At 60.1% G+C, this 10,365-nt stretch overlaps 1 protein-coding gene across 1 annotated transcript in view; it reads left to right on the top strand.

Annotated features, from left to right (window-relative positions):
- The window catches only part of ZC3H7B (zinc finger CCCH-type containing 7B), a 24,644-nt gene that overhangs the window by 1,843 nt on the left and 12,436 nt on the right, over window positions 1-10,365 (top strand). Inside the window, 8 exon segments of the mRNA XM_015571914.1 lie at window positions 1,807-1,965; window positions 3,836-3,916; window positions 4,668-4,724; window positions 6,208-6,250; window positions 6,844-7,037; window positions 7,188-7,509; window positions 8,353-8,411; window positions 9,136-9,235. Coding sequence (XP_015427400.1) covers window positions 1,807-1,965; window positions 3,836-3,916; window positions 4,668-4,724; window positions 6,208-6,250; window positions 6,844-7,037; window positions 7,188-7,509; window positions 8,353-8,411; window positions 9,136-9,235 — 1,015 coding nt within the window.

The raw sequence follows: 10,365 nt of genomic DNA, 5'->3' as shown, positions 1-10,365 counted from the left end.
CCCTCCCCGGCCTTCCCGATGCAGTTTGACACTCTGTTTGAGGCAGCTCTGCCTCTGTATCTATTATTGTTCAAAAGTTTATAATGGTCTCAATTATCCATGAATAAGTGAGATCATGTGGTATTTTTCTTCATAATAACAATTCTTAAGTGATACTGTTGGCCAGCCCTGGCTGGGGGCCTCAGTGGTTAGACCATTGTCCCCATACACCAAGGTTGCAGATTCGATCCCTGATTAGGGCACATACAAGAGTCAACCATGAGTGCATGACGAAGTGGAACAACAAATTGATGTTCCCCACCCCCCTCTCTCTTTCTCTCCATTTCTCTAAAATCTGTGAGAGTTGTGATATCCACGTCCTGCATGGCTTGGGTTCAGGACCTGGAGAAGGGCTGAACACAAATGACAAGACTAGACAAGAAATATGAATTTGGAAATGGGGGCCAGGCGGAGAGCCCAACTCTAGTGGGTGGGCTTCACTGGTGCCCAGGCCCTGCCAACCTTTAATTCAGTTTAGATACACATATTGCCCTTAGTCAAGCAGGCAATTCGGTAGCAGACAGACTATCTTAAAGGTCAGTAAGTACTAATAAAGATTTATTTTGAGCCCTAACCGGTTTGGCTCAGTGGATAGAGCATCGGCCTGCGGACTGAAGGGTCCCAGGTTCGATTCCGGCCAAGGGCATGTACCTTGGTTGTGGACACATCCCCAGTGGGAGATGTGCAGGAGGCAGCTGATCGATGTTTCTCTCTCATGTTTCTAACTCTCTATTCATCTCTGTGAAAAATCAATAAAATATATATTTAAAAATAAATAAATAAAATAGTATTGGTGCCTAAGCCCAACCCCAGATGGATTATGTTAGAATCTGGGAAGGGCTGAGCATTGGCAGGAGTCTGTGGGCAGTCAGAGCTGAGAACCCCTCTTCTCATCGCCCTGCCTCTTTCTGCAAACCTCCGGCCTCTTGCTCCTCCCTCCTGCGCTCCTTGCCTCCCATCACACCCTCACTTCTTTCTCCGCACTTCAGTCTCCTCTCCTCCTTAGAGCTCCAGCCTCCCCCTCGTCCCTGCCCCGCTCGCTCGCTGACTCAGGCACTGGCCAGATCCTGTGGAGGCTGTGCTGTGGGCTCAATGACACCTGGAACTCACAGCGGACTGTTCTGGAAAAACGGGCTGCCAGGTTCCTGCTCACACCCCTCTGTACGCTGGCTGCCTTCCTGAGTTCACTTCCTCTTGAAGGCGCCTTTATTATTCTCAGTCCATGAGTTCTCTCTTTTTTATTTTTAAGACTTTTTATGGGTTTTTAGAGAGAGAGAGAGGAAGGGAGAGAGAGAGAGAGGAAGGGAGAGAGAGAGAGAGAGAAACATAGATGTGAGAGCAGAACTTTGATCGGCTGCCTCCTACACGCCCCCAACTGGAGATCAAGCCTGCACCCGGGGCATGTTCCCTAACCGGGGATCGAACCAGCAACCTTTTGGTGCACAGGATGATGCCCAACCAGCTGAGCCACACCAGCCAGGGCTCAGTCCATGGTGTGCTGAACTGAAGGCAGACAGGGAATAGACGTGTCTGAGGGACTGGGCTCGTCACTGTGGCACGAAGGCCCTCCCTCCAGTGTCCTGACAATTGGCCGCCCCTGCAGCTGGACACAGGGATGCCCTTGACCGGAGCGTGAACAACAGGGCTGTTTCCTGGAGCTCTGGAGCCTCTCCCTGAGCCAGGTCCTCCGGCACCCTCTGTGTCTGCAGGGAAGGGAGGCTGGTCTTCGGGGGGACCGGCTGACAGAGCGCCTGCTCCTCTCCGCAGGGCCTGTATGAGAAGGCGCTGGAGGACAGCGAGAAGGCGCTGAGCCTGGACGCCGAGAACATCCGCGCGCTGTTCCGCAAGGCGCGCGCCCTCAACGAGCTGGGGCGCCACAAGGAGGCCTATGAGTGCAGCAGCCGCTGCTCGCTCGCCCTGCCCCACGTGAGTGTGGCTCTGCGTCCACGCCCGGGGCCAGGCTTAGGGCCGGGAGCCAGCCCTCCGTACTGGCCCTCCCTCTGGCCAGGCCACCCCGTCTTTCTGAGCCTCAGTTTCCTCTGTTACATGGAGCTGCAGATACTTTTGTTAGCACTGAGCTCTGAGTGCCAGGCGTTGCTGAAGATACATTGTATCAACTCAGTTGCAACAGACAACCCTTTGAGGTGGATACAGTGATCCCCATTTTAAAGATGGGGACGGAGAGGAAGGAACTTCCCCACCGTCACTGCTAGGGGGCGGCAGAGCTGAGATTTGCACCCAGGCAGTCTGACTGATCATAGAGTCGGTGAGACACTGAGTACAGGGTTGCAGTGAGACTAAAAGGGGTGCCACATGTGTGGGTCCTAATGTCCAGGCTGTCATTAGGTCGGAAGGAGACAATGGGAAATGGCCAACAAAGAGCATTGCTTGCACCAGCCCGTGCACGCTGGGCACATCCCCCCTTCCCCATTTATCCATCCACTTAGCAGGTATTTACTAAGTGCCCACACGGTGCCCCATCCGTGCCTTCCGGGGACCCACAGTCTATTAGGAGACAGATGGAAATATCCCAGTTTAGGCCTGGCTCCACCATTGACCCCTGGCATGGCTTTAGACCAGTGGTCGGCAAACTGCAGCTCAGCAAACCGCGGCTCGCAAGCCACATGCGGCTCTTTGGCCCCTTGAGTGTGGTTCTTCCACAAAATACCGGCTCTACCACAAAATACCGACTTCCGCGCATGGGCCACGAAGTTTCAATTGCACTGTACGTGCGCATCCGCATGTGGTATTTTGTAGAAGAGCCACACCGAAGGGGCCAAAGAGCCGCATGAGGCTGGCGAGCTGCGGTTTGCCAACCACAGCTTTAGATAAAGCACTTCCCTTCTCTGCATATCAGCTCCACGTTTATAACATGTCCATCCTACTTCATCCCTGAAATAACGGGTGAGAGGACTTGGGGGTGGGTAAATGCTTCCTGGGAAGGGCTGGGAGGACTCCCTGAGGAGGCGGGGCTTGGGTGGGGCTGGAAGAAGCAAGAAAGATTTGGGTGAGCGGAGCAGAGAGGAAGTCACTGCACTATGGTCAAGGATATCGGTGCCAGGTTGCTGGCCTGGCTTTGGGTCCTAATCTTGGGTCTGCCACCTGCTAGCTATATGACCTTGGACACATGGCATAGCCTCTCTGAACCTTGGTTTGCACCCTTGCAAAATGGGGAGATGGCATACCATGCGTCATAGGGCTGTGCTGAGGATGGAATCAGAAAATCAGACAAGGCCGTTAGGAAACCACACAAGTCACACAGGTGGAGCGTGGTGGGCGCCCTCGGCTGGGTACTTTCCTTTGGCAAGTTGCCAGCCCTCGCTGGGCTGTACAGGAGGGTAAAGCCTCCTGCCCTCCCAGGAGTCGTAGCTGTGACAACTGGATGACAGGGACCTGCTGTGAATGCTGGAAAATGCCGTGTGGATTGGGGACAACTGTCAAAAGAAAGGTTCTCATTGTGAACGAAACTGAATTGGGGGAGCAAGAATAATAGACAGAAAGTAGAATAACAGTGAATGTTTCCTGAACGCTTACTGTGTCCGGCTACTGGACAATATTAATAGAAACAAAAATTATTCCATTGCTCTCCCTACAAGAAAAAAACAGAAGCGAGGGTGCCCGGTCCCAGCCCACCACGCTCTAGCCGTGTGCCCGGCAGCCGGTGTCCCCTCCCGGGGCTGGCTCCTTGTCCGCAGCGTGGGCTGCCAGCGGCCCCCTTGCAGGCCGCACTGGGGATCGCAGCCCAGCGGGGCGAGCCAGGCAGATGCACCTGCTCCACCCGTGTCTGTCTCCCCAGGATGAGAGCGTCACCCAGCTTGGTCAGGAGCTGGCTCAGAAGCTGGGGCTGCGAGTTCGGAAGGCGTATAAGAGGCCCCAGGTAGGTGGGCTCAGGGTGCTGGGGGCCGGCGGGGGTGGCGGTGGGGAGACCGGAAGAGGGGACCGGGCGCTGTTGGGGGATGTAGGTGAGGGTGGCCAGAGCCAGGCCAGGACAGAGGGAGTGACAGCAGGTGATCCTCCCTCTCTGGCTGAAAGCCCTGGAACGACTTTCAGGATCTTTAGGGACAGGAAAGAGCAGCCAAAGCTTCCAGCTCACCTGACACCAGCTGTTGGCGCTGCTCCCTCCCCTGCCCTGGGGCTTCAGTGCCGGGGCCTTAGCTGACAGTGCGTCCTTTAGCCTCGTGTCCTCAAATAACCCCCGATGGCGCATATGTGAAATGTTGGTGTCTGTGTGGTTCACTTGGCACCTACTGTGTGCCGGGAAGCTGCACGTAGGAAGGGTCCGGCTCTCGAGTCTTGCTGCAACCTTGAGCAAGTTACTTCTCTCTCCACCTGGAACGTGGGACAATGGTGCCCACCCCAGAGGTTCATGGGAGGATCAAAACGAGAGGATGACATGGCACCTGGGGCCGTGCCTGGCACACAGTAAGAGTGTGTGCTTGGAAGTCCTTTCTCCAGGTCATGGTTGCAGGAAGGAGAGACCCAAATATGACCCAGAGAGCGTGCAGGTGACTCCCAGCAGACCCGGGGGCAGGGAGCTTGGAGGGACCGCAGACCCCGACCTTTGGGTGATGGGACCCTGAGCACCTTTCCCGGATCCTCATCTCTTCCCCCTCTCCAATCTCTGGCAGGAATTGGAAACCTTTTCTCTGCTCAGTAACGGTACTGCGGCTGGTGCGGCAGATCAGGTAGGGTGGCCAGGGCCCCTCGCCTCCCTCCCCACCTTAGGAGCAGCCTGTTGTGGTTCACCCATCACCAGAGCTTTGAGCCCACTCTCTGGGGTGTCTGACCTCAGGCAGTAGGTGCCAGGGCATCAGACTGAAGGATTCAGTCTATCCTCATCCCCCTGCTGAGCTAGGCACCTGCTCTGGGAAGAGGGGTGACTGCAGCCTGGGCCTGGGCCTGGGCCTGGGCCTGGCTTGTGAGGACAGCTCTGGGGTGCACGTTGTGGGGACAGGCGGTGCTGCTGGTGGTGGGAGTGGTCACTGTAGGGGACCATCAGGGATAGCCCATGGCCCCTTGAGAAAGGAAACCGTGGCTGCAGGAGGGAGGGCATAAGGCAGTGGAAGGAAAGGCGGTTGGGGCCAGCCACGCAGGCCTCCTCATGTGGGTGTGGCAGGGCTCAGCACACGCATGACTCCCCCACTGCTCACCACACACGGACTGCTAGGTGGGCTGTGAGGCTTTCTGCAAGGTGAGGGACGGGCTGTAAGAGTACGATGGAGCCTACGTCCTGCCTCATTATCCATAAGGAGAGACTGAGGCACAGAGTGGGCGGGGGACTTGGCCAGTGTCACCCAGCAAGGCAGCAGCAGGCCTCCCTCTGGGGCGCTATAGCACTTTCATCCACCCACTCAGCACATCCCAGGGAAACCCCTAAGCCGTGGGCGCCACGGTGCCAGGGCTGCGGGAGGCATGGCCTTGCCCTTGGGGGCCTCGCAGGCGGCAGGGAGGCAGGCGTGATCTCACCTGGTTTGTAACCATCGCTCCTCATGGTGTGTAACCAGAAATTATTAGCCTCGCACGTACTGGGTGTTCAAAATACAATGAATGAACGTATCAGTCTGTCCGGGCTGCTATAGCGAAGGGTAGCCTGGGTGATTTAGAAACAAGTTACCTTCAGTGCTGGAGGCTGGGATGTCCAAGGTCAGGGCGCTGGCAGATCCGACTGCGGGACCCAGGGGGCGGGGAGGACGTGCCGGCCGAGGAAGGACAGCCACGGCCAGGGGGAGGAGCCGTGCACGTCCACGGGACTGAATGTGGAGGCTGCGGTGAGAACCCCGCTCACCAGGCCAGCTCTGAGCGCTTGGGCTTAACTTTTACGTTACACGTTTATCAAACCCGTGAAGCCCTCCCTGTGGGTCGGGCATGTTCCAAGCTCGGTGCAAGTGTCAAGTGATTTCTCCTTACAAAGCCCCAGGAGGGGGTGACTGTTACCCACTTGACACATAAGGAAACGGACCAGAGAGGATGGGCTCTCGGCAGGTCCCACCCGCCGACTCAGCCGGGGGAGGGGACTGGGGTGGACACTTGGTGCCTTCCTGACCATCCTGTCCCGTCCCGTGGTTATCAGCAGCGGTGGTCCCTCGGGCCCAGGTGACACCCCGAGTGCTGGGCGCTGTGGCCTCCCAGCCCAGGTCTGCCTGACCCACTGTGTCCTTCCTCCCACAGGGAACTTCCAATGGACTGGGGTCCATCGATGACATCGAGACAGGTAGTGTCCCTCACTCAAGGGGGCGGGGTGGAGATGGGGCCCAGGGAAGGGCTCAGCCAGCCCTGGCCCTGCAGACAAGGGTTCCTGGGGACTCCCTGCCCTGGGGACTCCCTGAAACATGAGAGCAAATAGTGGGTTCAGAAAGAGTCCCCACAGGGAGGGGAAAGCACCCCTCCAGCCTCGGGGGGGGGGGCAGGGGCCACCTCATAGTGCAGGGTGCTGGTCCCATGTTCTCCACTCCTGCTCCTCACCCGGGAGTCCACCTCTGTCAATCCCCTGCCTTTGTTCTCACTGGCTTCCCGGGAGGCCCCTTTAACAGTGTCCCTCAGAGAAGGCACCGCTTGCCCCAGGTTGGGATATTGAGGCTCTGCGCCAGGCCCGTCAGGGATGTATTGTGGGGCTCCAGGACCCACCCCCACTTCCTTGACTATGACTGAGCCTCGACCACTGGGTCAGGCCAGCGGGCAGGCAGAGTTAGGGTAGGAGCCAGGGAAAGGAGGGAAGGTGTTGGGTGAGGACTTAGGGCCCTGGGACACGGCCCCCCTCCCACCAAGCAGGACCTCCTGCAGCGACTGACACCCCTCCCCCCCCAGACTGCTACGTGGACCTGCGAGGCTCCCCGGCCCTCCTCCCCTCGACCCCCACGATGCCCCTGTTCCCCCATGTTCTGGACCTGCTGGCGCCCCTGGACAGCAGCAGCAGGGCGCTGCCCAGCACCGAGGGCCTGGACGACTTCTCCGACGGGGATGTCTTTGGTCCTGAGCTGGACACCCTTCTGGACTCACTGGTGAGCCCTGCTGTTTGCTCTGAACCCCCTCCTGCCTGGGACCCCGTCACAGTCATCCTCACGTCCCAGGGGCGGGGGGGGGGAGCATTGGTGCCGACTGTGCCAGGCCTGGGCAGGCGAGCTCTCTGACCCCGGTTCTCCCCCTTGCAGTCCCTGGTCCAGAGCGGCCTGCCTGGCAGCGGTGTGCCCAGCGAGCTGCCCCAGCTGATACCCGTGTTCCCCGGCGGGACCCCGCTGCTGCCACCCGTGGTGGGGGGGTCCATCCCCGTCTCCAGCCCACTGCCCCCCGCCTCCTTTGGCCTGGTCATGGACCCCTCCAAGAAGCTGGCTGCCTCTGTGCTGGATGCCCTCGAGCCCCCGGGCTCCGCCTTGGACTCCCTGGACCTGCTGCCCTACTCAGAGACCCGCCTGGACGCCTTGGACAGCTTCGGGTCAACCCGCAGCTCCCTGGACAAGCCCAGCGCCTTCCTGGGTGAGGCCTGGGTGGCAGGCACCCCTCAGGCCCTTGACAGTGTGCAAGGTGCCGTCACGGCTCCAGTCTCCGGAGCGCGGAGTTGGGATTACAGCTGTTTGCCAAAGCCCGGTCCTGTCACCGTCAGGGCCCGGGGCCGTGTCCCCTGCAGCTCTCGGCTCAGTGTCAGGCTGGTATCTTGTTCAAAATCGAACAGCAGAGCTGGGATCAGCTAGGACTCCAGCCCTGTGGTCTGGTGCTCTCTGTCCAGCCTCCCAGGGACGGGGGTCGCTAGGCCGGTGGGTTCAAGGCCATGGGCTCCTTCAGTACCACACAGCTGGGTGCCAGGAACCCAGACAGGCAACGGGCCCACGTGGGCCCTTCCAGGCAGGGCTTTCCCCAGACGTGGCCTGGAGAGCTCTCGGCTGAGGGGAGCCCAGAGGGGAGCCCAGAGGGGAGCCCAGAGGGGCTTCCTGGGGGAGGTGATGGCGCCTCCTGCAGGAGGCATCTGCCAGCAGGGGGAGCAGTTGACACAGGCCCGCATGAGGGAGGGAGGTCTCCCAAGGCCTCAGAGTAGGAGGGCGGGCAGGATGGGGGCCTTGAAGACCGAGCTAGTCTCAGAGGACCTGCGGCCCGAGCTGTGGCTGTCTCCTGGGGCCCGAGGGGTTGCGGGGGGTGTGGGGACGTGCTCAGGCTGGGATGCTTCCCTGTCCCCCGGGGGTGGAGTGAGGGGGTCAGCATGAATAGGAGAAGGTGTGTAGCTGGGAGGCTTCTCTGGGTTCGAAATATGGAGAAAAGTCCTCGGAGGGCCCCTCACCCCCTTCCGGGCAGGGCCGTGACCCCCTGTGTCTTCTCCTTGCCCAGAGGACCCCAGCTCACAGGACCATCGTCCCCCCAGCGGCACTCAGAAGCCAGCCCCCTCGGTGAGTGACGTGGTGAGGATGCGTGACCAGGCACCCCATGCCCCCGGGGGTGCAGAGCAAGTGGCTGTGGGCTCCGGAGTGGGGTGAGCCCTCTGCCTGGGACAAGGGGCTGCACCCCCCCCTCCAGGGAGGGGCCCGGGAGCAGATGGTGTCTCAGCCCTTCCCAACTGAGCCGCGTGCTGGGAGGGCCAGCAAAGGGCCTGGGGCTGGCAGAAGAGGACACTGAGGCTCGGGGGGCTGAGTAACTTCTCCAGCGTTAGTCACATCCCTGGTTTCGGGACTCAGCCAGGCTCTGAAGGTGGGAAAACACTTGACCAGGAGTTAGGCAGCCTGGCCTCCTGCCTCAGCTGGACAGTAGCTGCGTGGCCCCAGGGAAGTGCCTGACCTCCCCTCGTCCTGTGGGGCTTGGGAAATGGAGGCCGGGGCGTGCACAGTCCCACAGGCCCACTCCTCTTGCTCTGCTTCATGCTGGGCTGGTACCCAAGGGGAGGCTCTAGGGCGAGATCACGTTACCCCCAAGGCCTCTCCAGTCCTATGTTCTGGATTCTTGGATCAGATAAGGAGCTCCCTGGCTGGGAGGGCAGAGGAAGAGGGAGGGTCCTGGGCTGTAGCCCTTGGATGGGGCGGAAGGGTCATAGAGCCCCCCCCTTCTGGTGCCCAGGCTGGCCCTGGTGGCTCCAGCCCTCACCCAGGGCCCAAGATGCCCAACTTCCTCTTGTCACAGCCAGAGCCCTCCATGCCCAACACCGCCTTGCTCATCAAGAACCCCTTGGCTGCCACCCACGAGTTCAAGCAGGCCTGCCAGCTCTGCTACCCCAAAACAGGTAACGTGCACCCTCACCTCTGCCCCGAGATGCTGGGGATCTCCTGAGCATGGACCCCAGAATGACAGGTCCTCGTGTGCCAGTCAGAGATGAGGCGGGAACAGGAGCAGACAGGGAGACAGTGTGGGGGCGGGGCTTGCACAAGTGCTGGGAAGGCTGGAGGGCAGGGAGGGCGCTGCTGGTGCATCTCGGCGCCCTGCAGCCCAGACGCTGGGACCTGGCTGCGGAGGGCAGAGCCGCCTCTCCACGCTCCCTGAGTGCCTCCCACGGGGTGACTGCAAACCTTGCCCAGCACCCAGGGGGCAAAGGAATTTGGGAGCAGACACTAGCTGTGTGGCCCCAGGGGAGTCCCCAGACCCCAAGTCCAAGGGGGGCTGTGGAAGTCGTGCAGAGAGGCCCAGGATCGGGAGAAATTTTCAGCTCATCCAGTGTCTCAGGAGTCTACTCTCAGGCTCTGGGTTGCATCTGCCAGAAGCCCACGGCCCCGAAGTTCTAGACAATATAGGGTCCCAGGTTAGAAATCTCAGCAGTCTACATCCTCCCTCTCAGGGTGTTGGAGCTGGCAGGGCCTTAGGGGTCATCCAGTTACTGTCATCCACCGGCTGCAAGATCTCCCTGGCCCACCCCCCAATGCATGTCGCCCCTGCCTGAGTCAGCCCACAGCGCTCCATGGGCCTGTGGGGACGTGAGCAGATGCCATCTTGGAGGATGGCTGTGCCCATGAGGAAGTTCTTCCTTGGCTGCCTCCCTGACCCCCACGCCCGCTGCCCCTGCCCCGAGGAAGCCGACAGGCCCAGGAGCCAGTGCACACCTGGTGCCGGCAGCCAGATCTCATGGGCCCCACAGGGGCCGTTTCCCGTTGGTCTCTTTAAGGAGATCACCCCACTCCACTGTCCGGGGACAGGGGGCCCTTGGCCAGCAGATTTTAAAGGACCAGGAAGAGAAAGGAGCAGGGGAGGGAGGATGAATCCGGGCGATCCATTCAGACAGGAAAAGAAGGGGGGCGTGTGGAGGTCTGCTCTCTGCTGGGCACTGTCTTCATACTTCATTTAGGGAAACACAGAATCGCTCGGGCTCACTAGAGGGCCAGGGGGAGGGGGCGGGGTACTGAGAAGGGGCTCCTTGAAGGG

Source organism: Myotis davidii, unplaced genomic scaffold (genome assembly GCF_000327345.1).
Source record: "Myotis davidii unplaced genomic scaffold, ASM32734v1 scaffold428, whole genome shotgun sequence".
Taxonomy (NCBI): Eukaryota; Metazoa; Chordata; class Mammalia; order Chiroptera; family Vespertilionidae; genus Myotis; species Myotis davidii.
The sequence above is the reverse complement of the archived record's forward strand: the minus strand, read 5'-3'. Positions and strand labels throughout refer to the sequence as shown.